Here is a 25,971-nt window from a genome sequence, read left to right as displayed (position 1 = left end):
CTGCCTCCCTAACCGGTTCTTCCTCTCACCCATCCCTTCCTCCCACCCCAAGCCGCACCCCCAGCTACCTACTAACCTCATCCCACCTCCTTGACCTGTCCGTCTTCCCTGGACTGACCTATCCCCTCCCTACCTCCCCACCCACACCTTCTCCACCTATCTTCTTTACTCTCCATCTTCGGTCCGCCTCCCCCTCTCTCCCTATTTATTCCAGTTCCCTCCCCCCATCCCCCTCTCTGATGAAGGGTCTAGGCCCGAAACGTCAGCTTTTGTGCTCCTGAGATGCTGCTTGGCCTGCTGTGTTCATCCAGCCTCACATTTTGTTATCATGTTATCTAGGCTGGTGCTTCAAGCTGGAGCTTTTCCCATCTTGGTGGGACCTCCAAGAAATATTGCCATAAAAATTACTAGTCAAATGGCGATTTGTTGAACATTCAATAGTTTATTGCTTGCATGCAAAAAGTGGGTTACTGGTAACCCTGCCAGACGAGTCTAATACAGGCAGTAACAGTTGCATTTTTTGCCACAAAAATCATGTTTCCTCACTGTCCAGTCACATCTTCATCATAAACCTTAGCCATACAATACACCAATCATCTTATGATATTCAGGCGTTCTTGCTTTTACAGAAGCTAGGAGTGATTTTTAGGTATCAGCTATGTGACTGTCAGCATGTATTTTCTTTAAATGTTATTGTATCTCAGAATTTTCCTGTTTTTGACTGTTTGGAACTTTCTCTGGTTTCTAGCGTATAGAGCATTCTGCTATTTTGCTGCCATTTTAACCTTTGCTTTACTGACTAGGGTATTCTGATCTATTTAACATTATCCTTCCATAGGGGAAGTTCAAAAGAGATGTGCAAGGTGAATACTTGGAGAGGACGTGGTGGAAGGAGACAATTCAAGAAGCACCTGTATGAATTAATGAATAGGAAGTGAATAGAGGGATATAGACCCTGTAAGTGAAGACAGTTTTAGTATGGAAGGGCAGAATGCATCAGTGCAGGCTTGGAGGGCCAAAGGGCCTATTCCTGTGTTGTTCTTTGTTCTGTTTGTTCTTGTCTGATTGACAAGAGAAGAAAATAAATATTCTAATTCACAATTAGATTCTGTTAAATCTTGAAAACGTACATCAGATGGAAAAAAAGGAGATGAAATAGGTGTTGGACTGATGTGGGAGACAAAAATCAGTTGCTTTCATTTCTTTCTTTTTTAGTATTGGTTTACAGGGTGTTGAAACATGCTGCAGAAATCCACCAAGGCTCCTTAGGCAGCACCTTCTAAACTGGATGTGGAGGTGCCTGTGTTGGTCTAGAGTGGACAAGGTCAGAAATCACATAACACCAGGTTATAGTCCAACAGGTTTAGTCGAAAACACAAGCTTTCGGAGTGTAGCCCAACCTGCATCAGGGTGAAGGGGCTATGCTCCAAAAGTTTGCGTTTTCAAATAAACCTGGTGTTGTGTGATTTCTGACCTTCTCAACCTGTCACCTTCGTCATTCAGCAGGGCAAGCAGATGCATGGGACACCACCAACTGCAAGTTTTAACCCTCCACCCTGTCACCCTGGGAGCTGAACACGTAGGCTGTGTACTGCAGCGGCAGTGGATCCAACACGGGCCAGAGCGATGAAGGCAGATTGCAGACGGGCTGGAGGATTGAGCGCCAGCCAGAGGGTCAAGCGCTGGATGGGTGATCGAGTGCAGGTCAGACAATCAAGTACAGCCGGAGGTTCGAGCGCAGGCTGGAGGATCGGGTGGGGGCTGGAGGATCGAGCGGGGGCCGGATCACTGAGTGTGGGCCAGAATCGGTGGCGGACTTCATGGTGCTGGGAGCAGCGGTGTCAGTGATGGCGCAGCTTCTTCTGGCGTCCTGAACGGTGGCAGCGGAGCTCCTTCTGGTGATTAGAGCAGCAGTGGCAATAAACAGTGGCTTCTCTGCGTGGGTACTCATGGGCTGGCCTAAACTTCAGGCTGTAGCCGCGTGACTGAGCGCTCCAGGCACATAAGTGGAGATGGAACTTTGGATTTTGAGATATGGACTTTTTTTTCTTTTACCTTTTAACTGTGTTAAATCTTTTAATTCTGGCTTAGTAACCAGGATGGCGTCAGAGAATGACAACTATGCGCAGTTTTCACTGTACGGATGTATTCCTATACTTAGTGCCTGTGACAATAAAATCTAAATTAGTAAATCAAAATGTCCCTACACCCCAAGGGGGCAAATAAGAATGGGCAATTAATGCCTGCATGGCCAGAAATGCACACATCCTGTGAAGGTATAAACAAGGGAAGAAAGCTGGAATTGGAATAAAACATGTTTCCTTCTCCTGTTTTACAGAAGGATTGCACTGTACTATACCCGAGAATACAGAATCAACAGACACTACAGATAGATCCTGAATATTGTCGAAGGAACAACTGCATGACGGTGGGAAGGCATCCGATCCCTTCACAGCATTGCACAACACAGAGAAGGCTGGGCAGTGAAACCATCATCTGGAAATCGGTCAGGTCAGGGAGCTTTGACTTATCATCAGATCTGAACTGGTCAGAGGTGTAGAGCCTTCCATCAGAACCAGCCTTTCTGAAGGTTCAGCTGTGGGTGATCAGTCAGGGTGAGGTTGGGAAGAAGTGTGTTCCAAGTGTGGTGAGAGCTTCAATCATTCAAGCCTCATGAACCACTGACTCATTCTGACAAGTGAAAGGCTGTTCAAATGTAAGGCGGGCTCTGCAGGCTGATAAGGTCTGCTAACGCATTGCAACTGTTAGTACTAGAGCTGATCTATGGGAGAGCAAGCATTTAATTGCTAGCTAATTTAATTTTTCTGAAGAAGGGTCCAGACCCCAAACGTCAGCTTACTTGCTCCTCTGATGCTGCTTGGCCTGCTGTGTTCATCCAGCTCTATACCTTGTCATCTCTATTTAATTGCGAGGTATGTGACAGAGCCTTTGTACGTTCATCAATGCTCATCAGTCACTGATGCATTCATACTATGGTGAAGTGTGAGGCGTGCAACAAAGACTTTGCGCAGTCATCAAGCCTGGTGAATCATCGTCACATTCATGCGGGGGAGAAACCATTTACATGCAAGAGGTACAATAAATCATTCTCAAAGTCATCAGCACTCCTTGCACACCAACTCATTCACGCTGGGGAGAAACCGCTCACATGTGAGGTGTGCCTTAAATTATTCTCACAGTCATGACACCTCTGCATACACCAACATGTTCACACAGGGGAGTAACCATTCAGATTTGGAGTGTGTGGCAAGTCATTTGCAAATTCATCATATCTTCACGCACACCAGCACATCCGCGCCAGAGAGAGACCATGCACTTGTGATGTATGTGACAAATCAGTTTTGCAGTTATCATGCCTTCGCATTCACCAGCGGATGCATACAGGAGAGAAACCATTCATGTGTGAAGTATGCAACAAATCATTCTCAAATTCATTAACACTCCACAAACACCAAAACATTGTCTGGAGCTATGCCATTCACATGCAATGTGTGTGACAAATCATTTTCGCAGTCAGGAAATCTCCGTGCACATGAACACATCCATCCTGGGGAGAAACCGTTTAAATGTGAGGCAGGGGACAAATCATTCCTGCAGTCATTGAAGCTCCTGCTGCATCAGCGGGTTCACACAGGAGAGAAACCACTCGGGTATGGGGTGTGTCACAAGTCATTTTCAGGGTCATCAAATCTTCGCAGGCACCAACACATTTCACACTGGAGAGAAACCCTTTGTGTGCAGACCGTGTGACAAATCATTCTTGAGGTCCTGGAACCTGCTCCACCAAAGGATCCGCGCTAAGAGAGAAGCCATTTGGGTGCGAGTCGTGTGACAAATCAGTCTCGATTTAATAGGTCTCTGATTACACCAACAAATTCACATTGGGGAGAAACCATTTACATGTGAGGTGTGTAACAAGTCATTTTCGTGATCATCAAACCTCCACGTACACCAATGTATGCAAACAAATGAGAAACCATTTAAGTGCAAGATGTGTGATAAATCATTCTCAGGGTCTTCAAAATTCCTGCTCCACCAAAGGATCCACACGTAGGTGTAAAAATTCATGTGCGAGGTTTGCAATAAAGCTGATGTAGTATTTTACAACTTCCTGAGACACTACAGGATTCTCATAGGACAGAATCTCTTTAAGAGTGACGCTTGTGACAAAACTTGCACACAGTCAGCTTACCTCCGACTCCTTCAATACACACAGGAGCAATTCTATCAGGATGTGTTCTGTTAAAACAAATCCATCACACAGTTGTGAGACGTCCTGGAACATCAGTGAACCCATGTGAAGACTAGGAGCAAATGCAAGGTGATGCATTTTGGAAGATCTCATTCAAGAGCGAATGTACAGTAAATGGAAAAGTCCTGGGGAAAATTGATGTACAGAGAGATCTGTGTGTGCAGGTCCATTGTTCCCTGAAGGTGGCAATGCAGGTCAAAAGGGTGGTCAAGAAGGCATAGGGCATGCTTTCCAACATTGGATGGGGTACTGAGTACAAGAGTTGGCAGGTCATGTTATAGTTGTATAAGACTTTGGTTCGGTACATTTAGAGTACTGCGTACAGTTCTGGTGGCCGCATTACCAAAAGGATGTGGATGCTTTAGAGATGGTGCAGAGGAGGTTCACCAGGATGTTGCCTGGTATGGAGGACGCTAGCTATGAAGAAAGGTTGAGTAGATTAGGATTGCTTTCATTAGAAAGACGGAGATTGAGGGAGGACCTGACTGAGGTCTACAAAATCATGAGGGGTATAGACAAGCTGGATAGCAAGAAGCTTTTTCCCAGAGTGGAGGACTCAATTACGATGAGTCATGAGTTCAAAGTGAGAGGAGGAAAGTTTAAGGGAGATATGTGTGGAAAGTTCTTTACGCAGAGGGTGGTGGGTGCCTGGAACGCGTTGCCAGCAGAGGTGGTAGGTGCAGACACGCTAGTGTCTTTTAAGATGTATCTGGACAGGTACATGGATGGGCAGGGAGCAGAGGGATACAGACCCTTAGAAAATAGATGATAGGTTTAGACAGAGGATCTCGAACGGCGCAGGCTTGAAGGGCTGAAGGGCCTGTTCCCATGCTGTAACTTTCTTTGTTCTTTGTTCTTGAATCATGCTGTGCACAGTTTGAGAAAGAGAACTTGGTTATTATCTCTGCTTGTGAAATTATTAAACATTACCTGTTTGTGAGAGAAAATAATGGTGTAATCTGACCAGAAGTCATTTCAAAGGAAACTTCACAAATCACTTATTTCTGCTTCGAAACATTTGCAAATGACGTTACTTAAGACTTGAACACTTTCAAAATCAGATATGCACTACAAGATGAAATTGGAAAAGATGAGAAATAATTTTGTTGATGATTTGTGTATGTGAAATAAATTGCAAATGATAATGTATGTATTTTTTTCCTATTATAAAAGGGAGATATTTGGATAAATATCCTTGTAGACCAAATGAGGCCTCTGACATTATCATGTGCAAGTACAGGTTTGAGGACAGTATATACACTACATAGAACAAAGTTTAAAATACAAATTACTCCACAATGAACACAGGCTTCCTGAGGTTTGGGGAAATGACCAGTCAAACAAAGGTAACTGAGCAGCAGATCAGGTGGAGATTTAAACTTGTCATTGTCCCACCTGAATAAAACCTCACTTATTGTAGCTGCTGTCTCAGTTCCCCTGGTAAAATGTCTGACAGAGATTCCTAGTGCGGAAATAGCATTCTTCACCCTCAGAGGTTTTCAAACTGACAACATCAGCGTGAGATGTGTATCTTTGTATGTGTTTGACGGCAGATTAGAAGAGGAAGACCCACAGCATCCAAGGCAGTGATGACATGCGGAGGTAGGATCAGCACAGGTACAGGAGGGATGCAGGGACACTGGAGCAAAAACCACAGAGGTGGGCATAGCAGAGTCAGAGGCATAGGAGTGAGGATGATGGGAAGGAGGGGGCTGAGAAGAGAGGGTCGTGATGGGGAGGTGCAATCTTTATTTAACCTATTTTTGTAATCAACTGTACAGAGGCATTATTTACACACCTCTAAAGTAGTTGGGGCTTGAACCTCGGCCAAAAGAAGGCCCCCGACATCAGGCAGTTACGCCATACTCACTATCAAAAACAAAACCAATCTAATTGAAGAGTTTCAGAATGTAATTGAGTTGAATAACTCGTCAGACAGAAACTATTCCTCTAGTGGAACAGTCGAGTAGGGCTTACAGTTCAGTTGCCTTTTTGAAATGATTAGACTGATGACAGGAAAAGTTTATACAAGCAATGCCAAGACAGACAGTACTTTGGGCATCAGATGCAGGTCCCTTCTTTTCATCGATGAGAAGGCATTAAAAGACATTTCAATTAGTGTGATAAAAACCGAAAGAACTGCAGATGCTATAAATAAGAGACAAAAATATAAATTGTTGGCAAAGCTCAGCAGATCTGGCAGCATCTGGAGAGAAATCAGAGTTAACATTTAGGGTCGGGTTCTGAGGAAGGGTCACTTGACTGAAATGTTAACTCTGATTTCTCTCCGCAAATGCTGCCAGATCTGCTGAGCTTTACCGGCAATCTCTATTTTTGACTTTCAATAAACGTGTCCCGATATAGCAACTGAATTGCTATGATGCTACATTAACAATTAAAATATAGGCTACAAATCCAAATCCATGGAAGGTTACACGGATACAGTTACAGTGTCGATGAGGCCATTTGGCCCAATTGGTCCATATGGTGTTCATGCTACATGTTGGTCTCCTCTTCATCTCATCCTATCAGCGTATTCCCTCCATTCCTTACTTTCTCCTGAGTTTACTGAGTTTCTGCTTAGAAGGTCACTCTCCCGGGACCAATCTCCAGAAGTCTCTTAAAGCTCTCCAACTACTGAATCAATAAACTTTAGCTCTTTCTTATATGTCCCTTACTCTTCTGTCCCTATTTCCTGCCCTCCTTCATCAGTCTCTTTCTCCAGTGCATTTGCTGATCCCACCCATGCACACCATCGCTGCCTTGGATACTGTGGGCCTTCCTGTTCTGATCTGCTGTCAAACACATCAAAGGACACACATCCCTCACTGATGTTGTCAGTTTGAAAGCCTCTGAGGCTGGAGAATGCTATCCCCACACTAGAAATCCCCGTCAAACATTTACCAGGGGCACAGAGACAGCAGCTGCAATAAGTGAGGTTTTATTCAGATGGGGACAATGGCAAATTTAAATCCCCACCAGATCTGCTGCTCAAAGTCACCTCCATTTCACTGGTCAGTTTCACAAGCTTCAGGAAACTCCTCACACACCACCCTACCAACCTCCGGATACAACGCATTATCCTCCGACACTTCCGCCATTTAAAATCCGACCCCACCACCCAAGACATTTTTCCATCCCCTCCCCTGTCAGCTTTCCGGAGAGACCACTCTCTCCGTGACTCCCTTGTTCGCTCCACACTGCCCTCCAACCCCACCACACCCAGCACCTTCCCCTGCAACCGCAGGAAATGCTACACCTGTCCCCACACCTCCTCACTCACCCCCATCCCAGGCCCCAAGATGACATTCCACATTAAGCAGAGGTTCACCTGCACATCTGCCAATGTGGTATACTGCATCCACTGTACCCGGTGCGGCTTCCTCTACATTGGGGAAACCAAGCGGAGGCTTGGGGACCGCTTTGCAGAACACCTCCGCTCAGTTCGCAACAAACAACTGCACCTCCCAGTCGCAAACCATTTCCACTCCCCCTCCCATTCTCTAGATGACATGTCCATCATGGGCCTCCTGCACTGCCACAATGATGCCACCCGAAGGTTGCAGGAACAGCAACTCATATTCCGCCTGGGAACCCTGCAGCCATATGGTATCAATGTGGACTTCACCAGTTTCAAAATCTCCCCTTCCCCCACTGCATCCCTAAACCAGCCCAGTTCGTCCCCTCCCCCCACTGCACCACACAACCAGCCCAGCTCTTCCCCCCCACCCACTACATCCCAAAACCAGTCCAACCTGTCTCTGCCTCCCTAACCGGTTCTTCCTCTCACCCATCCCTTCCTCCCACCCCAAGCCGCACCCCCAGCTACCTACTAACCTCATCCCACCTCCTTGACCTGTCCGTCTTCCCTGGACTGACCTATCCCCTCCCTACCTCCCCACCTACACCCTCTCCACCTATCTTCTTTACTCTCCATCTTCGGTCCGCCTCCCCCTCTCTCCCTATTTATTCCAGTTCCCTCTCCCCATCCCCCTCTCTGATGAAGGGTCTAGGCCCGAAACGTCAGCTTTTGTGCTCCTGAGATGCTGCTTGTCCTGCTGTGTTCATCCAGCCTCACATTTTATTATCTTGGATTCTCCAGCATCTGCAGTTCCCATTATCTCTTTGCTGCAGAAATATTTGGATTGGCTGTGAGAGACGTCAATCAGAGAGCCCACCCACTCTGCCCATTCTCTCCTCTTCCTCTTCCAGAGCTGGTTCACTTCCTACAGGGACTGAAAACCAAGTGAGGAGATGGTGAGTGAAGGAGCAGCTTTTATACAAATTGTATCCCATAATATCCACACCAGTCTTCAGGCAGTCTGACTGTCCTGGGGGTAATCAGGGGTGGAAATGTCCCTTATGTTGTGTGAGAAGATCCATTGAGAGAGCTGTTTACTCAGTGCTTTGTGCTGAACTGTTTGACTGGAGCTGTGTGTTGGATATTGAGTGTGTTTATTGGAAACATTTCCCTCCTGATTTCCAGCCTGTGCTTTCTCCGAGGAGAAAAGTTCTACCTTCTCTCCTCTCTCTACAGAATTGAAGTTTCTCATTGCTGGAATCATTCTTGTGAATCTGCCCTGAGCCCTACCTGATTCATACGGAGTAATTTTATGACGGGATGTTGCGCTGTAATCTAAGCTACTGCAGCAGAGTAATACAACATTGAAACAGACCATTCAGTCCAACTTGTCCATGCTGACCAGATTTCTAAACTTGAACTAGTCCTGTTTGTCTGCATTTATCTCCCTCTGAACCTCTCCTATCCATGTACCTGTCCAGATGCCTTTTAAATGTTGTAATTGCACTTACCTCAACCACTTGCTCTGGTAGCTCATTCCATATCTGAAAACATTATCCCTCAGGTCCGTTTTAATCTTTCTCCTCTCACCTTAAACCTATACCCTCTAGTTTTGGACGGCTCTACCCTGGTGAAAAGACCTTGGCTATCTACATTATATATGCCCCTCATGATTTTATAAAAGGCTATAAGGTTACCTCTCAGCCTCCTATGTTCAAGGGAAAAACATACCTGCCTATCCAGCCTCTCCTGACAATTCAAACCCTCCAGGTTCAGTAATAGTCTTGTAAATCTTAATTGCACCCTTTCCAGTTTAATAACATCCTTCCTGTAGTAGGGCAACCAGAACTGTACATAGTACTCCAAATGTGGCCTTATCAATTTTTATAAATTGATGACGTCCCAACTCTTTTACCGTGTTCTGACTGATGAAGGCAAGTGTGCCAAATGCTTTCTTCACCACCTGTCCCCTGGTGATGCCACATTCAAGGGACTACATACCTGCACCCTGTTCTCTCTGTTTGAAACAGGTCTCTCTGTTTGACTACATCCCAGGGCCCTACCAATAACCATGCAAGTCCTGCCCTTGTCTGTCTTATCAAATTGCAATATCTCATATTTATAAGCCATTCCTTGGCCCATTGCCCAGTTGATCAAGATCCTATTGTACTTTTAGACAACCTTCTTCACTGTCCACTTTACCATCAATTCTAATGTCATCCACAAACTTACTAACCAAGCATCCTATATTCTCACTTAAATTGTTTATATAAATGATGGACAACAGTGGGTCCAGCACCAATCCTTGCGGCACATCGCTGGTTCCAGGCCTTCTGTCTGAACAACAACCCTGTACCACCAGCCTCTGTCTCCTAGTGTCAAGCCAATTTCGTACCTGTTGACCAGCTGTTCCGGGATGTGATCTAATCTTACTCACCAGTCTACTGTATGGTACCTTGTCGAAGGCCTTGCTAAGATCCATGCTCTGCCTTCATCTATCTTCTTGATCATCTCTTCAAAACACTCAATCAAGTTCGTGAGACGCAAATTCCCTAATCAGTCCTTGCCTCTCCAAATGCATGTGGATCCTGTGTCAGAATCCTGTCCAATAACTTACCCTTCACTGAGGTCAGGCTCACTGATCTGTAGTTCCTTGGCTTTTCCTCGTAGCCTTTCTTAAATTATGGCACCACATTAGCCATCCTCTAGTCTTCTGCCACCTCTCCCATGGCTGTCGATGATACAGATATTTCTGCTAGAGGCTCTGCAATTTCTTGCCCAGCTTCCCTGGGATGTCCTGGGATACACATAACAAGTCCTGGACATTTATTGACCTTTATGTGCTTTAAGATCTGTAGCATCTGCTCTTCTGTGATGTGGAGTCTTTTCAAGACATCACTATTGTTTCCCTGAGATCCCTGGCTTCCAAGTCATTCTTCACAGTAAATACAGAGGGGAAATATTCTTTAAAGATCTCACCTATCTCCTGTGGTTCCACACATCGATGGCCTTGTTGATCTTTCAGGTGCCCGGTTCCCTCCCTAGTTACTTTTTTGACCTTAATATATTCATAGAATTAGGGGCAGCATGGTGGCTCAGTGTTTAGCACTGCACCCTCTCAGCGCCAGGAACCCAGATTCGATTCCACCCTCGGTTGACTGTCTGTGTGGAGTTTGTGGAGTGTGGTGTCTGCGTGGGATTCCTCTGGGTGCTTTGGTTTCCTCCCGCAGTCCAAAGATATGCAGGATACATGGATTGGCCATGCTAAATTGCCCGTAATACTCGAGGATGTGTAGATTAGGTAGGTTATAGACGGATGGATCTGGGTGGGATGCTCCAAGAGTTGGTGTGGATTTGTTGGGCTGAAGGGCCTGTTCGCACACTGTAGGGATTCTATGATTCTATGATGGAATCTCTTTGGATTCTCTTTCACCTTATCTGTCAAAGCTATCTCATTTTCCCTTTTTACCCTCCTGAGTTCCCTCCTACATATATTCTGACACTCAAGGGATTCACTTCATCCGTGCCATCTATATCTGTCATATGCCTCCTCCTTTTTCTTGACCAGAGTCTCAATATCTTAAGTCATCCAATGTACCCAACTCCTGCCAGCCTTGCCCTTCACTCTAACAGGAACTAGCTGTCCCGGAACTCATGTTATCTTGATTTCGAAAGCCTCCCACTTGTCAAACATCCCTTCAGCTGTGAACAGCCTCCCCGAGTCAACTTTTGAAATTTCCTGTCTAATACCATCAAAATTGGCTTCGCCACAATTTGGAACTTTAACTTGTGGATCATGCCTATCCTTTTCCCTACCTATTTTTGAACTAATAGAGTTATGGTCCCAAAGTGCTCCCCCACTAACATCTCAGTCACTTGCCCTGCCTCATTTCCTAAGAGGGAGTTAAGTTTTGCCCCTTCTCCAGTAGGGCCATCTATATATTGATTGAAACTCTAAATAAAATCCGAAAGAGCTGTTGATGCTGTGAATCAGGAACAGAACCAAAGTTGCTGGAAAAGCTCAGCAGGTCTGGCAGCATCTGTGAAGGGAAAAACAGAGTTAATGTTTCAGGTCCAGCAGATGCTTCTGAGGATGGGTCACTGGACCTGAAATGTTAACTCTGTTTTTCCTTCACAGATGCAGCCAGACCTGCTGGGCTTTTCCAGAAAACTTGTTTTTGTTCTTGATTGAAACTCTGTTGCCTATGTTGTAACTGAGCCAAAAACTTGTTTACTAATCACCCGTGGCCTCTCAGGGATACAAGCAACATCTCAATTTTAAAGTTCTCATCCTTGTTTTCAAATTGCCCAATGGCCTTTCCACTCCTCATTCAATAGTGAGATGATAATCATACCTGGAGACACATCCATGTTTTTGAATGCCTCCTTTTTCAGATTGTTCCTGAAGGTCTCAGCCTATCCGAAAAGCCTGGGCGTGGATTTAACAGTTTTGCCCAGTGCTGTGGTATTAGTTGAGTTTGGGATGTGCAGTCTGAGTGAATGCAGTGAATCTAATTTCCCAGGATAAACCAGAATCTTTCAATCAGCCAAGCTGAAGCAATATTTTCTTCTTCCAGCATTCCTATCCAGATGCTTTCTTGAAATAATTTTAAAATTCCATTGAATTCACATTTGTCCTGAATATTATTTATATTTAATCTCACATGTTATATTGTTATATGTTACGTCTAATCTTCACAAACAGAACTCGCAAATCAAAGTGAATTGATGGCCCATTTTACACTCTGCTTGTCTGTCATTTTCATTGCTCTCATGGAGTCTGGGAACTTGGGAGACTGAATGGATGAAGGAAAGTTGCCACATTGTCTGCTCCTGGTCACTATCTGATATCCCTGCTGTAAACAGAGGGTGTGTGTTTAGACAAGTGAGGAAAAGAAAAAGACTCGTATCTGTGATAATGGGAACTGCAGATGCTGGAGAATCCAAGATAACAAAGTGTGGAGCTGGATGAACATAGCAGGCCAAGCAGAGACATCTGATGAAGGGTCTAGGCCCGAAACGTCAGCTTTTGTGCTCCTGAGATGCTGCTTGGCCTGCTGTGTTCATCCAGCTCCACACTTTGTTATCTTAGACTTGTATCTGGTAGAATAGCAGACTGGCAATCAGTAGTGAAGTCTCCTATGAGAGGACAGGGATTTAATATAACTGGTTTAAAAAAAACAAAAAAGAAGTGAAGAAATACTTTTTCATACAGGGGGTCGTTACAAGTGAATCAGTTACAAAAACAGAAGTTGGTGGAAAAGCTCAGCAGGTCTGGCAGCATCTGTGAAGAAAAAAATCAGAGTTAATGTTTCGGGTCCAGTGCCCCTTCCTCAGAACTGATGGTAGCTGGGAAAATATCAGTTTATATGCAGGAAATAGGGAGGGGGATGGGGTAGGGAGTAAACGATAAGATAGAGCCCAAAGAGAGAGAAGGACAGTTGGACAGACAAAGGAGTTGCTAATGATCAGGCTGGGAGGGTGAGTAGTTGTTAATGGGGACTGTTAGTGACTAACAACAGTGGGGTGTATAATGGCAGTGTATGTGGTAACAAGGCCTAGTGTGTGGGATGGGAGACTGGGACAGGGGAGAGTTTAGGCCCGAAAATTATTGAACTCAATACTGAGTCTGGAGAGTTGGAGGATCTCCAGGCAGAAAATGAGGTGTTGTTCCTCCAGCTTGCATTGGGCTTCACTGGAACACTGTAGCAAGCCAGAGACAGAGATGTTGGCCAGGGAGCAGGATGGTGCACTAAAGTGGCTGACAACGGGTAATTCAGGGTCTTTTTTGTGAGTAGAACGTAGATGTTTTGCAAAGCGGTCGCTAAGTCTACACTTCGTTTCCCCAGTGTAGAGGAGACCATGTTGTGAGCAGCGAATGCAATAGACTAAATTCTAGGAAGAGCGGGTGAAGTGTTGCTTCACCTGGAAGGTATGTTGGGGCCCTTGGATACTGGGAGGGAGGAGGTAAATGGGCAGGTGTTGCACCTTCGCCAGTTACAGGGGAAGGTGCTCTAGGGCTGTGGGGATGTATTGGGGGTGAAGGAAGTGTGGACGAGGGTGTCTCGGGGGAAACTGGTACTTGTGGAAGGCGGACAAGGGAGAGAGAGGGGAATGTATGTCTGATGGTGGCATCTCGCTGGAGGTAGCGGAAATGACATCTGGATGTGGATGCTGGTGGGATGGTCGGTGAGGGCAAGGGGAGCCCTATCACTGTTGTGGGAGGGAAGAGAAGGAGTGAGGGCGGAAGTGTCGGAGATGGGTCGGTCCTGGTTGAGGGCCCCGTTGACAACGGTGCTGGAAGATTAAGGAAGACGGTGGACATTTCAGAGACTCCATGTCGAAGTTGGCCTCATCTGAACATATGTGATGGAGATGGAGGAACTGAGAGAATGGGATGGAGTCTTTACAGGAAGTGGGGTGAAAGGATCTACTGTGAGGAGGTAGCTATGGGAGTCGGTGGGTTTATAGTGAATATTAGTGGCCAGTCTATCCCCAGAAATGGAAAGAGAGATGTCAAGGAAGGAAAGGGGAGAATCAGAGACAGACTAGGTGAAATTGAGGGCAGGGTGGAAATTGGAAGTGAAATTGATGAACTTCTCCAATTCCAGACAAGAGAGGGAAGCAGCATCGATGATATCATCGATGTATTGGAGAAAGAGTTGTGGGTGGGGGCCGGAATAGGATTGGAATAAGAAATGTTCCGTGTACCCCATGAAGAGACAGGCATAACTAGGGTCCAAGCGGGTACCCATGGCCACCCCTCTTACCTGAAGAAAATGAGAGGAGTTGAAACAGAAGTTGTTGAGGGTGAAGACAAGCTTGGCCAAGCGGAGGAGGGTGGTGGGTAGGGATGGTTCAGGTCTTAGCTCCAGGAAGAAGCAGAGAGCCCTCAGATCCTCCTGATGGGGAATGGATCTTTAAAGGGATTGCACATCCATGGTAAAGAGGAGGTGGCTGGAGCCGGTAAACTGGAAGCTTTGAAACCGGCGTAAGGTGTCAGATGAATCATGGATGTATGTGGGTAGGGATTGGACCGGGTGGGGGAGAAGACTGAGTCAAAGTAGGAAGAGATGAGTTCTGTGAAGCAGGAGCAGGCAGAAACAATGGGTCTGTCATGTTTGTGGATTTTTCAAAGGAGGTAGAAACGAGCTGTGTGGGATTGGGGGACTATTAGCTTGGAAGCAGATGGGGCAAGGTCACTGAATGAAATGAGATCTGTAGCCGTAGTGGATACAATGGCCTGATATGCCATGATAGGGTCATGGTGCAGGGGAAGGTAGCAGGAAATATCTGTGAGTTGGCGCTCAGCCTCTGCAAGGTAGAGGTCAGTATGCCAGACAACACCAGCACCACCCTTATCGGCAGACTTGATGACAAAGTCGGGGTTAGAGCTGACTGCTCGTAGTGTAGTCAGTTCGGAGGGAGATAGGTTGGATTTGGTGAGTGGGGGCCAGAGAAATTGAGGCAATTATTGTCACGTCGATTGTTCTCAAATGAAAAGATCGAGTGCAGGTACATGGCCAGAGGGAGGGGTCCAGGTGGAGGGAGACTGTTGGAACTGGGCGAAGGGGTCTGTGGGATGGGGAGAGGACTCTTGTCCAAAGAAATGAGCACAGAGGCAAAGATGGTGGAAATAGAGTTCGAAATCCATTAAGGTGGGGATGTAGAGGAATAAATATGAGGCCTTTGCTAAGTGTGGAACGTTCAGCATCAGAGAGCGGAAGGTTAGGAGAGATGATGAATACCTGACAGTGGCTGGTGGGTTTGGAAGAGGGGTGGCTTCAGAGAGAAGGGGAGGAGGGGTAGGTTCCAGAGGGCCATGGGTATCTTTGAGTTGTTGCATCTTGTGGGCCTTGATGACCGAAAGGAAAAGAAAAAGTTTCTTGTTAGCACGATGAATGAGCTGAGGATGAAGTGGAACTGCAGACTGGTGCAGCCCTGAGCCAGTGTGATGCGATGCTGTTGGAGAGAGAGATTGAGAGTGTGTATATGGCACCACATGGTCCTGAGTGTGGATCTCAGGACACAGTGACAGCAGCTGTCTGGGGAACATTGAATGTCGCAGAGATATTTGTTATCCAGGGAGGATTCAAAACATGAGAGATGGAACTTCACCACGTGGGGTGAGTCTGAGCCAGAGGCAGTTAACTGAATTAGTTAACAGAAGAGGAAGAAAGGATAATTCAGAGTGATTTGCTTATCTGGGGACATGATGCATTTATTTTCTGCACTATTCTCTAATTGTGCAAACTGAGGAGTCGGCCCATTCAGGAAATCATGTTTATTTTTCCTGTTTTCCAGAAGGATTGCACCGTACTACACTAGAGAATACAGAGGATAGACACTGCAGATAGATGCTAACCATCACCCAAGGAACAGCTGTGGAAAGACATCTCGTCCCTTCACAGCATTGCTCAACACAGAGAAGGTTGGGCAGTGAAACCATCATCTGGAAATTGGTCGGCTCAGGGGAGCTTTGACATATCATCAGATCCAAAACTCGTCGGTGGTGTAGAGCCTTCCATCGGAACTAACCTTTCTGAAGGTTCAGCTGTGGGTGATCAGTCAGGGTGAGGCTGGAAAGAAATGTGAGGTGGCTCCAAGTGGGGTGAGAGCTTCAATCGTTCATTGAGCCTCATGAACCACTGACTCAACCCTATAGGTGAGAGGTAGTTCAAGGTGCGAGGTTGTGAGGAGGGCTGCATACATTCAATTTCCCTGACACACAAACTGCATTTGTTGAACAGTAACATGGAAGAGAAACTATTCAAGTGTGGGGCAGGTGACCAAGACTCTTCAAAATCATCTACTCTCATGAAACACAAATGCATCCACACTGTGGAGAAACCATTCACATGTGAGGTGTGTGAGAAATCATTCTCACGGTCATCGCATCTCCATGCACACCAATACACTCACACAGGGGAGAAACCATTCAAATGTGAAGTTTGTCATAAATCTTTTGCCATATCTACAACCCTCCTGACACACCAACGTATTCACACAGGTGACAAACCCTTCAGGTGTGATGTTTGTCAGATGGCTTTCTGTCACTCGTCTGATCTCTTGATACATCAGAGGATTCACACAGGTGAGAAACCTTTCCGGTGTGAGGTGTGTGACCAAACCTTCACTCACTCATCAACGCTTGTGAATCACCGACGCATTCATACTGGTGAGAAGCCGTTCACATGCGAAGTGTGTGATAAATCATTCTCGGTCTCATCACATCTTCGCCGACACCAACGCCTACACACTGGGGAGAAACCATTCACGTGCACAATGTGCAACAAATCATTCTCACAGTCTTCACATCTTCGACTTCATCAACGCAGCCACACCGGGGAAAAGCCATTTCAATGTGAAGTGTGCAAAAAATCATTTTCAAACTCGACCCACCTCCGTGTGCACCAACGCGTTCACACTGGTGAGAAACCGTTCACGTGTGAAGTGTGTGACAAATCATTTGCACGACCGTCACACCTCCTCGACCATCAACGCAGTCACACAGGGGAGAAACCATTCACGTGTGGGTTGTGTGACAAATCCTTTTCAAGGTCATCAACCCTCCTCGATCACCAACGCATTCACACTGGGGAAAAACCTTTCACGTGCAGCGTGTGTGATAAATCATTCTCAGACTCATCGAATCTCCGAGTACACCGGCGCATTCACATGGGGGCAAAAATATTCACGTGCTAGGTATGCTACACATCATTCTTGCTCTTAACCATTTCCACCAGCATTACCAAATTCACAGGAAAGAATATGGTCAGATGTTAGAAAAACCTTCACATATTTAAGAAGCCTCCCACACCATTAGATAATCCAAAAGGAAGAGACCCATAAAGTGTAAGGTTTGTGCTGAAGCTTTTATAAAACCGAGAAATCTCCTCATAAAACAGAAGAATCCTTTCAGGCATCTGACCAAACCTTCACACAGCCATTGAACCTCTGCTAGGTGTAAAGTGTGAGAGATTGTACTCAAGGTCATTGTAACTCTTGCCCCATCAGTGGAATCCAAATGGGGTGTAACCCTTTAAGTATGATGTTTGTGACAGAACTTCAACCAAACCTCCAATCTCCTGGAGCGTTTTGGAGCTGCACTGGTGAGAAACCATTCAGGTCTGAATTATGTGACAAGGCTTTTCGGTCTACCAATGCACTCACATATATACAGAATCCCTTTTGGACTTCACACGGTTGTCGGACATCCTGGAACATTGATTAATGTACACAGTAGATCATCCCTTCCAGTATGGTGTGTACCAGGATTGTTTCACCACCCTCAACATTCACTGATATCTCCACATGGACTTGAAACTTGATCGTCTGCTTCCACTGCACTGAGAACTTGTCTATGTTGCTTACTCTTCAGTGCTCACACACAGAGGAACTGACATTCCAAAGCCCTGTCTGTCTCCCATCATCAGTTGACTCATTCCAAAAATGTCAAGTTAACCGTAGACCAGATCACCAAATGAAGACATCAATATGTATAGAAACTCCTGCTCATGCACAAATATCACTGAGTCTCTGGGAGGGTCTCCTCAACCACAGGAAGTAGGTGATTCAGGAGAAATGTGTGTCTGGATTATCCATGCTGTGGATAAGAGGAAAATGCCTCCATAGTTTCTGCAGTGTCATTTATATCACTTCTTAAATGTAGTTACAATTGCCACATTCCTGAGGTCGCGGGAAGTTCTTTTTCCTCTCAAATCCATACGATGAGTTCACAGTATCTTAAACTATGCAAAAGCTTTGAAAGATTCACTTGGAATTCCAGCATGGCCACAGACTGTGGTATTTCTCATCTGGTTCATTGCTTGTTGCAACTCTCCCATAGATGGTAACTCATAGAAATGTAGAAGATAGGAGTAGGAGGAGGCCATTCCGCCCTTCAAGTCTGCTCCACCATTCATTACGATCATGGCAGATTGTCCAAATCAATAGCCTAATCCTGTTTTCTCCTCATAACTTTGATCCCATTCGCCCCAAGTGCTATATCTAGCCGCTTGTTAAATACATGCAATGTTTTAGCATCCACTTCTTCCTGTGATAGTGCAGCCTCACAGCACCAGGGACCCAGGTTCGATTCCAGCCTTGGGTAACTGTCTGTGCGGAGTTTGCACATTCTCCCCGTGTCTGCGTGGGTTTTCTCCAGGTGCTCCGGTTTCCTCCCACAGTCCAAAGATGTGCAGGCTAGGTGGATTGGCCATGCTAAATTGCCTGTAGAGTTCAGGGGTGTGTGGGTTATAGGGGGATGGGGTTGGGTGGGAAGCTGCAAAGGGCAGTGTGGACTTGTTGGGCCAAAGGGCCTGTTTCCACACTGTAGGGAATCTAATCTAATCTAATCTAAATTGTCCACCCCACATCCTCAGACTGTGGTTCCTGGTTCTAGACACACCCACCATCGGGAACATTCTCCCTACGTCTACCCTGTTCAGTCCAGTTAGAATTTTATAGGTCTCTATGAGATCTCTCCTCATTCATCTGAACTCTGGAAAACACAATCCCAACCTATTCAATCTCTCCTCATATGTTAGACCCAGCATCGCCGGAATCAGCCTGGTAAACCTTTGCTGCACTTCCTCGAGGCCAACAGATTCCTTCCTCAGAAAAGGAGACCAAAACTGCACACAATATTCTAGGTGTGGCCTCACCAAGGGCGTGTGTAACTGCAACAGCACATCCCTGCTTACCCATGGATTCACCCATAGAGAATGGGGGGATAGACTGGAGGGTATCAGCTGCCCCTGTATTTGAGAAATGGTTCAAAAAGATTTTCCTTATGTTAATTCTTAAGAAGAGAAGCATTGGTCCCATGAATGAAAGGGATTTTGTCTGTGTGACCTTGGCCCCCGTGATTGCACAAAGATTCACATTATGAGGATCAGCATATTGTTCTTTCAAGCTTTCTCATCCCACTACACGTTCTTTACCTCTTAGATTTGTCTCTTGGGTTCAGTTTGAGATGCTGCCTCCTTGACCTGTGACAGTGGGTTGGTCTATAAGCCATGAAGGCTGATTGTTTTAGTTCCAGGAGGTCACATCTAGCAATGTATGTAGGAAGAAGGTGCAGCATTAGGCCATTCGGTCCTTCAAACCTGCCCCACCATTCAGCAATATCCTGGCTGATTTGATTGAAGCCTCAGCCTGCCTACTGCCAAGAACATTTGACTACTTTGTCAGTCAAGAGTATACCAACTTCAGCCTTAAAAATAATCAACAACCCAGCCTCCATCTGTCAAAGTGTGCCAAAGACCTGTAATCCTCTGAGAGAAAAATTCCATCTCATTTCCATCTTAAATGGATAACCACCTCCATTTAAAGTGTGCCCTTAATTCTGGTTTCTCTCACAAAGACTTTAATTATTCCAACTTGTACAGTCACTGAGGATTTCATTAAAGTCAGAGTCACATAGAGTAGAAACAGACCCCTTGGTCCAGCTCGTCCATGCTGACCAAGATCCCCAAACTAAATTAGTCACATTTACCTGTGTTTGGCACATATCCCTCTAAACCATTCCTGTTCATGTACCTGCATCTACCACTTCCTTTAGCAGTTCATTCCACATATGAACCACTTTCTGTGTGAAAAAGTTACTCATCAGGTCCCTTTGAAATTTTTCTTCTCTCACCTTAAAATAATACCCTCAAGTTTTGAACTCCCCTAACCTCGAGAACGGACCTTTGCTATTCACATTATCTATGTCTCTCACGATTTTACCAATCTCTGTAAGGTCACCTTATGTTTCATTATGATCATCTCTCATTCTTCTAAATTCCAATGAACACATGTCCAGCGTATACATTGTTTACTGATAAAATATCTTCCCAGGTATGATTTGAGTAAATCTCTGCACTGTAACCAACATATTTGCATTTTTTCTTAAATCAGGAGACCAAAACGATACACAGACTTCCAGATATGGTCTCGTAAACAATTTATACAACAACTAGTGAAACATCCCTAATTTTATGTTGCACTCTCCTTGCAATTATCAACAACACCCTGTTTACCTTGCTATTTGTTTGCTATACCCAGATCCTTCTGTATCACCAAGTTCATCTGTGTCCCTTGGAATAAGATGTTGATATTTTTATTCTTCGTGCAAAATTGGACAAGTTCACATTATTCCATAATTCTCTATCTGCTATGTTTTTGTCCACTCACAACCTGTCTATGTCCCATTACAGACTTTTTATGTCCTCTTCGCAACTTAACCAGCTGCTTTTATTTCACACGACTTTTGAAGTGCTTCAGATGTGGATAGATTTTCTGGATTGATTATGGTCCGAACCTGGAACTTCTGGAGTGTTTTTGGCTGAGACATTCATCGTCTTCCTCTTGGACTCTGAGCCTTGTGATGTCTTGGTGCTGTGTGTTTGTTCATCACTGATCAAACAAGTCGATGGTCTATCCAGCAGAGTCCCATATGGATTGAATGAGACAGACATCATAATAGTTTGACTTGGATTTAGACCTTTCAGAGAAATGTCCAACATGGTCTTTGTTGCCAGAAAAGTAAGAAAAATATCAAGTGCAATCTCATGAACTTTCCTTATATTCAATGACGACTAAACTATTTGACTTTAACTCACAAGGCTATGTGTCTTTTGTTGCAGCAGTTTTTACATCCAAGAAACTTATTCACAAATATGTAGTTAGGCATAGTATTCAGTAATGAAGCTAACATGGTTAAACAGCCAATTTTAATTATATGTCACTGTATTAAGAGAAATTAATTACAATTAACCATAAATCTTAATTGAGTTTTGCAATGCAATGAGGTGTATTAGTGGTTAATCAGTTTAAAATTTTGTAATTTACAGAAATGCAGGCATATGGCTGTGTTATGAGTTAAAAGCAGAGTTTGGTAATGCCTCATCATACTGAAACATTAGATGACTCTGAAGGTAAAACTTGCATTGAGGAGAGAAAAGGGCTTCCGCATGTGGATGGTAGACGGAGGGAGAAAGGAGACAATGTTGACTGTGACAAAACCTCTAGTTACAAAGTGCACCAAAAAGAGCTGGCAAGTCATTTCCTGAAGTTTCTTAAATATAGGTTTCCTTTCTAATAAAATTCCTGGTTTGTCTATCCAATTACCATGTTGCTTTAAATGGTTTTAGTCTTGTCAGGACAAGAATTAAGGGTAAAATCACCTTCACAATCCTGCAATTATTTTATAATGATTATAATTATAACTTTCTTGAGTAGGAGATCTGAACCAGAAAGCATCAAAATCCAGACTGGTGTCGAGCAAGGCTGTGTGATAGCCCCCATTCTATTTATAATAAGACGTGGAAGCAATACTACTAAAAGGTGATATTACTGCAATAATGAAGAAGGATATTAGCTGTGGTGAAGTGGATTCTATATGGGTAGAGCCTGGAAACATCAAGGGGCAGAAAATGATAGCAGGGGTTGTCTATAGACCCCTAAACTGTAGTGGTAATGTTAAGGAAGGCATTAAACAGGAAATTAGAGGTGCAGACAATAGAAAAACAACTGTAATGGAATGTACTGCCTGGAAATGTGGTGAAAACAGGTTCAAGTGAGGCATTCAAGAGCGCTTTGAATGTTTCGTTTTGAATTGTAATGGTGTGATATGGGGAAAAGGTGGGAGATTAGCACTAGATCATGGAACTAAAGTAAATATTAGAGCTGATCCAGACACAATAGGCTGAATAGCCTCCTGTGTCTTAATAGTTCTGTGATCGTATTTGTAGAATCACAAGGTCATGAGCAGGAGGAAGTGAAGAAAATCAGTATAAGTAGGGAAATGGTGTTGGGGAAATTGTTGAGATTAAAGGCCAATAAATCCCCAGGGGCCAATAATCTATATTCCAGAGCACTTAAAGAAATGGCCCCAGAAATAACAGTTGCATTAGTGGTTACCTTTCAACACTGTTGAGACTCTGGAACAGTTCCTATGGCTTGGAGGGTAGCTAATATAACTTTTAAAAAGGAGGTAGAGTAAGAAATTATAAACCAGTTAGCCTGACATTGATAGTGAGAAGACGCTCAAGTCCATTATCAAATATGTAATAGCACAGCACTTGTAAAGCAGTGACAGGATCAAATAGAGTCAGCGCAGCTTTATGAAAGGGATATCATGCTCGACAAATCTACTGGAATTTTTTCAGAATGTAACTTGTAGAGTTAATAAAGAGGGCCAATGAGTGTGGTTTACTTGCACCCTCAGAAGGCTTTCAATAAAGGCACACATAAAAGATGAACGTGTGAATGTGATTGGGATTGTATACTGACATAGATAGAGAAGTGGCTGGCAGACTGGTAAGAAATAATAGGACTAATTGGAGACCTGTGACCAGTGGTGTTCCACAGGGATCTGTGCTGGGACCACTGTTGTTTGTGATATATGTAAATGATCTGGAGGAAGGTGTAGGTGGTCTGATCAGCAAGTTTGCAGATGACACTAAGATTGGTGGAGTAGCAGATAGTGAAGGGGACTGTCAGAGATTACAGCAGAATATAAATAGACTGGAGAGTTGGGCAGATAAATGACAGATGGAGTTCAATCCGGGCAAATACGAGGTGATGCATTTTGGACGATCAAATTCAAGGGCGAACTATACAGTAAATGGAAAAGTCCTTGGGAAAATTGATGAACAGAGGGATCTGGGTGTTCAGGTCCATTGTTCCCTGAAGGTGACAATGCAGGTCAATAGGGTGGTCAAAAAGGCATATGGCATGCTTTCCTTCATTGAGCAGGGTATTGAGTACAAGAGTTGGCAGGTCATGTTGCAGTTGTATAGGACTTTGGTTTGGCCACATTTAGAGTACTGTGTGCAGTTCTGGTCGCCACATTACCAAAAGGATGTGGATGCTTTGGAGAGGGTGCAGAGGAGGTTCACCAGGATGTTGCCTGGTATGGAGGGTGCTAGCTATGAAGAGAGGTTGAATAGATTAGGATTATTTTCATTAGAAAGATGGAGATTGAGGGGGCACCTGATTGAGGTCTATAAAATCATGAGGGGTATAGACAGGGTGGATAGCAAAAAACTTTTTCCCAGAGTGGGGGACTCAATTACTAGGGGTCATGAGTTCAAAGTGAGAGGAGGAAAGTTTAAGGGAGATATGCATGAAAAGTTCTTTACACAGAGGGTGGTGGGTGCCTGGAACGCGTTGCCAGCGGAGCTGTTAGGCGCAGACACATTAGCGTCTTTTAAGATATATTTGGGCAGGGAGCAAATGGACACAGACTGTTAGAAAATAGATGACAGGTTAGACAGAGGATCTTGATTGACGCAGGCTTGGAGGGCCAAAGGGCCTGTTCCTGTGCTGTAATTTTCTTTGTTCTTTAATGGAATTCTAGCCTTTATATCTAAAGGACTGAACTACAAGGATGTAGCAATTATGCAGCTACACAAAACCTGGTTAGTCCCCACTTGGAGTAGTGTGAGCAGATCTGGGTACCACACTTTAGGAAGGATATATTGGCCTTGGAGGGAGTAGTACATGGGTTTACAAGAGGAATACCTGGACTTCCAGGAGTAAGTTATGAGGATTTTCCAAACTAGGCTGGCTTTCTGTGGAATTTAGAAGGTTAAGGGGTGATGTGATCACATCTTCGATATACAACATTTGGGGCAGCACAGCAGCTCAGTGATTAGCACTGCTGCCTCACAGCACCAGGAACCCACCCTCGGGCAACTGTCTGTGTGGAGTTTGCACATTCTCCCTGCGTCTGCGTAGGTTTCCTACGGGTACTCCGGTTTCCTCCCACAGTCCAAAGATGTGCAGGCAAGGTGGATTGGCCATGCTAAATTGCCTGTAGAGTTCAGGGACATGTAAATTAGGTGCTTTATAGAGGGATGAGTCTGGGTGGGATTCTCTGAGGGTCAATGTGGACTTGTTGGGCTAAAGGGCCTGTATCCACATTGTAGGGATTCTATGAAATCTATACTAACAGGAAAAGACAGGATTGCTTAACTGTTTTTATAGGTTGGGAGTTCTAAATCTGGGGAGCATAATCTGAGAAGTAGGGCCAGACCGTCCAGGATAGCTGTTAGGATGCACTTCGACATGCAAAGAGTGGTACATGTTAGGGACTTGTTTCCACAAACAGCAGTAGATGCAGGATCAGTTGTTAATTTTAAATGTGACATTTTTGTTAAGCAAAAGTATTAAAGGCAGGTATATAGAGTTAGGCCACATATCAGCCATGGTCTCATTGAATGGTGGAACAAGCTCAAGAGGGTGAATGGCCTACTTATGTTCCTAATGAACAGGTCTTTTTCCCAAGTGACAGCAATGACCACTGGGATATCAGAGGGATCAGTGCTTGGACTTGGGCAGCACAGTGGCTCAGTGGTTAGTACTGCTGCCTCACTGTGCCAGGGACCCCGATTCACTTCCACCTTCAGGCGACTGTGTAGAGTTTGCACATTCTCCCCGTTCCTGTGTGGGTTTCTGCTGGGAGCTCCAGCTGCCTCCACAGGCTAAAGATGTGCAGGTTAGGTGGATTGGCAGTGGGAAATGTAGGATTATAAGGAAAGGGTAGGAGGATGGGTCTGGGTGAGATGCTGTACGGAGGGGTGGTGTGAACACGTTAGGCCTGTTTCCACATTGTAGGGATTCTATGTCTATAGCTATTCACGATTCTTTATTTATGATTTAGATGAGGTAGCTAATACTTAACAAATAATATCTCCACCTTTGCAGATGACTCAAAGCTGGGTGGGTGGGTGATCTATGAGGAGGATGCAGAAACGCTTCAGTGCGATTTGAACAAATTCAGTGAGCAGGCAATGCATAGCAAGTGAAGTTTCATGTGGATAAATGAGCAGTTATCCACTTTAGTAGCAAAACCAGGAAGGTCGACTATTATCTAAATAGTGACAGACTGGGAAATGTGCAATGAGACCTGGGTGTTCTTGTACACAAGCTGCTGAAAGTAAGCATATAGGTGCAGCAGGTGGTGAAGAAGGCAAATGGTATGTTGGCCTTCATAGTGAGAGGTTTCGAGTACAGGGGCAGGGATGTCCTGCTGCAGTTGTACAGGGCCTTGGTGAGGCCACACCTGCAGTATTGTGTACATGTTTTGGTCTCCTTATTTGACAAAAGATGTTCTGGCTGGGGATGGTGTGCAACAAAGGGTTGTCAATTTGATTTCTGGGCTGGCAGATTGGCACATGAAGAGAGGCTGGATCAGTTAGGGTTATATTAACACTGATTGAGGGAGTGTGGAATGACATATAAATGTATAAAATTCTAGCACAACTAAACAAAGCAAATGCAAAAGATTACCGAGGAGTCCAGAACTAGGGGTCACAGTCTAAGGATACAGGGTAGGCCATTTAGGTCTCAGATGAAGAGAAATGTCTTCACCCAGAGTGGTGAGCCTCTGGAAGTCTCAGCAACA

The 25,971-nt window shown here is 44.8% G+C and overlaps 2 protein-coding genes across 3 annotated transcripts in view; one reads left to right on the top strand and one right to left on the bottom strand.

Annotated features, from left to right (window-relative positions):
* The window catches only part of LOC125446460 (zinc finger protein 271-like), a 101,317-nt gene that overhangs the window by 31,786 nt on the left and 43,560 nt on the right, over nt 1–25,971 (bottom strand). The window contains exon 4 of one of the 2 annotated variants that reach the window (XR_009442935.1): nt 454–5,139. The exons of the other annotated variant lie outside the window; for it this stretch is intronic. The gene's annotated coding sequence lies outside the window, so the exon portion shown is untranslated. Of the gene's footprint in view, nt 1–453; nt 5,140–25,971 lie in introns of those variants that run through there. 2 annotated transcript variants of the gene reach the window in all.
* Nucleotides 8,436–18,823, top strand: LOC125446458 (zinc finger protein 271-like). Its single transcript, XM_059639679.1, has 2 exons — nt 8,436–8,530; nt 15,879–18,823. The coding sequence occupies exon 2, from the start codon at nt 16,329–16,331 to the stop codon at nt 17,277–17,279; it is 951 nt and encodes a 316-aa protein (XP_059495662.1). The 5' UTR covers nt 8,436–8,530; nt 15,879–16,328; the 3' UTR covers nt 17,280–18,823.

Source organism: Stegostoma tigrinum, chromosome 34, assembly GCF_030684315.1.
Source record: "Stegostoma tigrinum isolate sSteTig4 chromosome 34, sSteTig4.hap1, whole genome shotgun sequence".
Classification (NCBI taxonomy): Eukaryota; Metazoa; Chordata; class Chondrichthyes; order Orectolobiformes; family Stegostomatidae; genus Stegostoma; species Stegostoma tigrinum.
Note: the sequence above shows the minus strand (reverse complement) of the source record. Positions and strands in the feature narration are given on the sequence as shown.

Bases quoted from the DNA above. Each gene is read 5' to 3' on its own strand.
- LOC125446458 (XM_059639679.1), top strand. From the start codon at position 16,329: ATGGAAGAGAAACTATTCAAGTGTGGGGCAGGTGACCAAGACTCTTCA.